This window comes from Monodelphis domestica, chromosome 4, assembly GCF_027887165.1.
Source record: "Monodelphis domestica isolate mMonDom1 chromosome 4, mMonDom1.pri, whole genome shotgun sequence".
NCBI lineage: Eukaryota > Metazoa > Chordata > Mammalia > Didelphimorphia > Didelphidae > Monodelphis > Monodelphis domestica.
Window position 1 is genome coordinate 452,632,219 of NC_077230.1, and position 2,407 is coordinate 452,634,625.

The 2,407-nt window shown below is 54.8% G+C and overlaps 1 protein-coding gene across 1 annotated transcript; it reads right to left on the reverse strand.

Annotated features, from left to right (window-relative positions):
* Positions 1-2,407, reverse strand: LOC107649168 (kallikrein-15-like). The gene is made up of 5 exons (XM_056826323.1): positions 2,381-2,407; positions 2,062-2,207; positions 1,301-1,575; positions 725-861; positions 1-449 (listed from the first exon to the last, which is right to left on the reverse strand). The coding sequence occupies exons 1-5, from the start codon at positions 2,405-2,407 to the stop codon at positions 297-299; spliced, it is 738 nt and encodes a 245-aa protein (XP_056682301.1). The 3' UTR covers positions 1-296.

A 2,407-nucleotide genomic window follows, 5' to 3' on the forward strand; every position in this document is an offset into this window, starting at 1 on the left:
TATATAAGTGCTTATTACTTATTGACTTGACAGGAAGACACACGAATGCCAGGCAGACAGGTTTAAATTATAGTCTCAATTATATGATTACTTTGACAGAATCTCAGGGGACAGCTCCAGGTTCTTACAGTGATGGCATATGTCTTAGTTGATCTCCTGTTCTTTGGACTGGAGGGTAAAGAGGTTAGGTGTCTGTCTTGCCATAGGCAAGATGTCAGAGGGCCATCCCAATGTATCCACAAAGGAAGTATGAGTGGCTGTCAATGGGTTTCTTGTAGAGCAAAGGTCCTTCCAACTCAATTATTCTTCATTGTGTCACGAATCCAAGTCAAGTATTTGCATACTTTGGTGTAGACCCCTGGTTTGGTAGTGGTGTCACAGGGAACATCACCCCATGAGACAATACCTTGAAGAGTTCCCCCACAGACCAGGGGGCCTCCTGAGTCACCCTGTGGAAAGAAAAGGCAACAAAAAGAGATGTGCTATCCCAACCATCTTCCATCTCCATCCTCACCCCCTCTCCAATGACCCAGCTTCATCCCCATCTCCATCCTCTGTCCCTATCCCATCCGCATTCCCACTCCCACCATCGCCCCCATTTGCAAGCCTAAGCCCATTCCCACTCCCATCCCCATCCTCGTGTCCATCTCCAAGCATCAAACCACTCCCATTTCCCACCCCCCTGATATCTCCCCAAGAGAAGCAGCTGCTCCAAGGCTCAGACCTCGCAGGAGTCGGTGCCCCCTCCCTCAACACCAGCGCACACCATGGTGTCTGTCACCTGCCCAGGATAATCCCTGTTGCAGGAAGCAGCAGATATGATGCTGATGTTAGCACAATGCAAGGTGTCTGGAAGTTTCACTTTGGGCACAGGAGCTGTGAAGGGACCCAGAGTTTAGACTCTAGTTGCTAGAACCACATTGGGGCACCCGCTCCCATTTCTCCAGCTCACCTCCTAGATCCCGCCTTCTCTGGGACTTAAGGGTTAAGGGCTCATTATACCTTCATAGCCCCCACCCTCATCCCGTGTCCCTCCTCCGAGTCTCCAGGGGACTCAGGCATCCTAGTCTACAGCTTTACCCTTGAAATCCAGTTGTCCTAGGCTAGAATCCAGCCCCTGCAGAGATCTACACAGCAGTCCCCAAGCACTTTTGGCCATGGGTGACCCACTTCCCAACTCTTCTATGTCCCCCTCCTCCTCCATCCCTTCTTCCCCAAGTGTCCTGCCCTCTCCTACCTTAGCGACCCCGGCATCTGAGCCCCCCAGGCCCTCTTCCTCCTCGTCACGCACCTTTGTCACCCAAGCCCCTCTGGGTCTTGTTATTGGATTCGGCCACCAAGCCCCAACCTGAGACGACGCACTGCTCCCCGGTCCGGGGACAACGGACGGGCAGGGCCACGGGCTGGACGCTGTCCGAGAGGCTGGCGGGTCGGGCCAAGCGGAGGAGCATGATGTCATCGTGGTGGCCATGACCTTGGTAGCGAGGGTGGGGAAAAGCGTAGACCACTCCTCGCAGCTGCTCCATCCCGTCCCACACTCGCAGGTTGTGCTCCCCTAGCCGGACCCTCATCTTGCTGCGGGACAAAACAGTGGATCGTTTGGGGGCCATGCCCTGTACCCCAGGGCTAGCCCACGTAGGGTCCTCATTTCCCCTCCAGGACCCCAGACCTCCAGCTTCCCCAGCTGCGGTCCCCTAATGGACCCGAGAGTCGGCATTCCCATCTCCGGAGTAGGGTCTCAGGCAGCCTGATCCCAACCAAGCATCTCCATCCCCTCCATCCCGGCTTCACAGTCCTTTCAGCTGCCCCAGCCCACCCGGGATCTGTGTATCTCGAGTCTCCTCATCCCTCTAAGGGATGTAGCTGTCCATGCCCTAGACCAGCGTTTTATAAGTGGGGAAGTCGAGGCCCAGATCAGTTATTTATTTATTTATGCCCGGTCACACAGCCAATTAGTGGCAGGAAGTAGGAGAACCCAGTGCTCTTGGTCCCAAACCCCTCAAGGTCCCCTGGTGTCTGTCCCCTTGATACCTCCTAGAGGTCAGACCCCCATATCCATACCTGGTGTAGCAGTGGGCAGCAGTAAGCAGCCACTGGCTGGAGATGAGGGAAGCTCCACAGTTGAAGCGTCTCCCTTCGAAGAGAGCCACCTGCCATGGCTGGGAGTGGGGGGGACACTCCTCCCCACCCAGGACCTTGTCATTCCCCTGTGACACTTGAGGAGAGAAGGTCTGAGGTCAGTGAGGACATTGACACACCCCAGGAGGGCTTCCCCCCAGCCATGGATCAGACACACACACATGGGCAAAACAGGCACAGAAGTTACCCAACGTGCCCAAGAATTTCCCAGAGGTCTTACCACCATATTTTTTTGAGTTACCTGAATTTCAAAGAGAACAGTCTCCAT

Bases quoted from the DNA above. Each gene is read 5' to 3' on its own strand.
- LOC107649168 (XM_056826323.1), bottom strand. From the start codon at position 2,407: ATGGAGACTGTTCTCTTTGAAATTCAG. The intron at 2,208-2,380 runs GTAACTCAAAAA...CAAGTGTCACAG, and splicing joins CTGTTCTCTTTGAAATTCAG to GGGAATGACAAGGTCCTGGG. The intron at 450-724 runs GTCTGAGCCTTG...TTCTTTCCACAG, and splicing joins GGGGCACCGACTCCTGCGAG to GGTGACTCAGGAGGCCCCCT.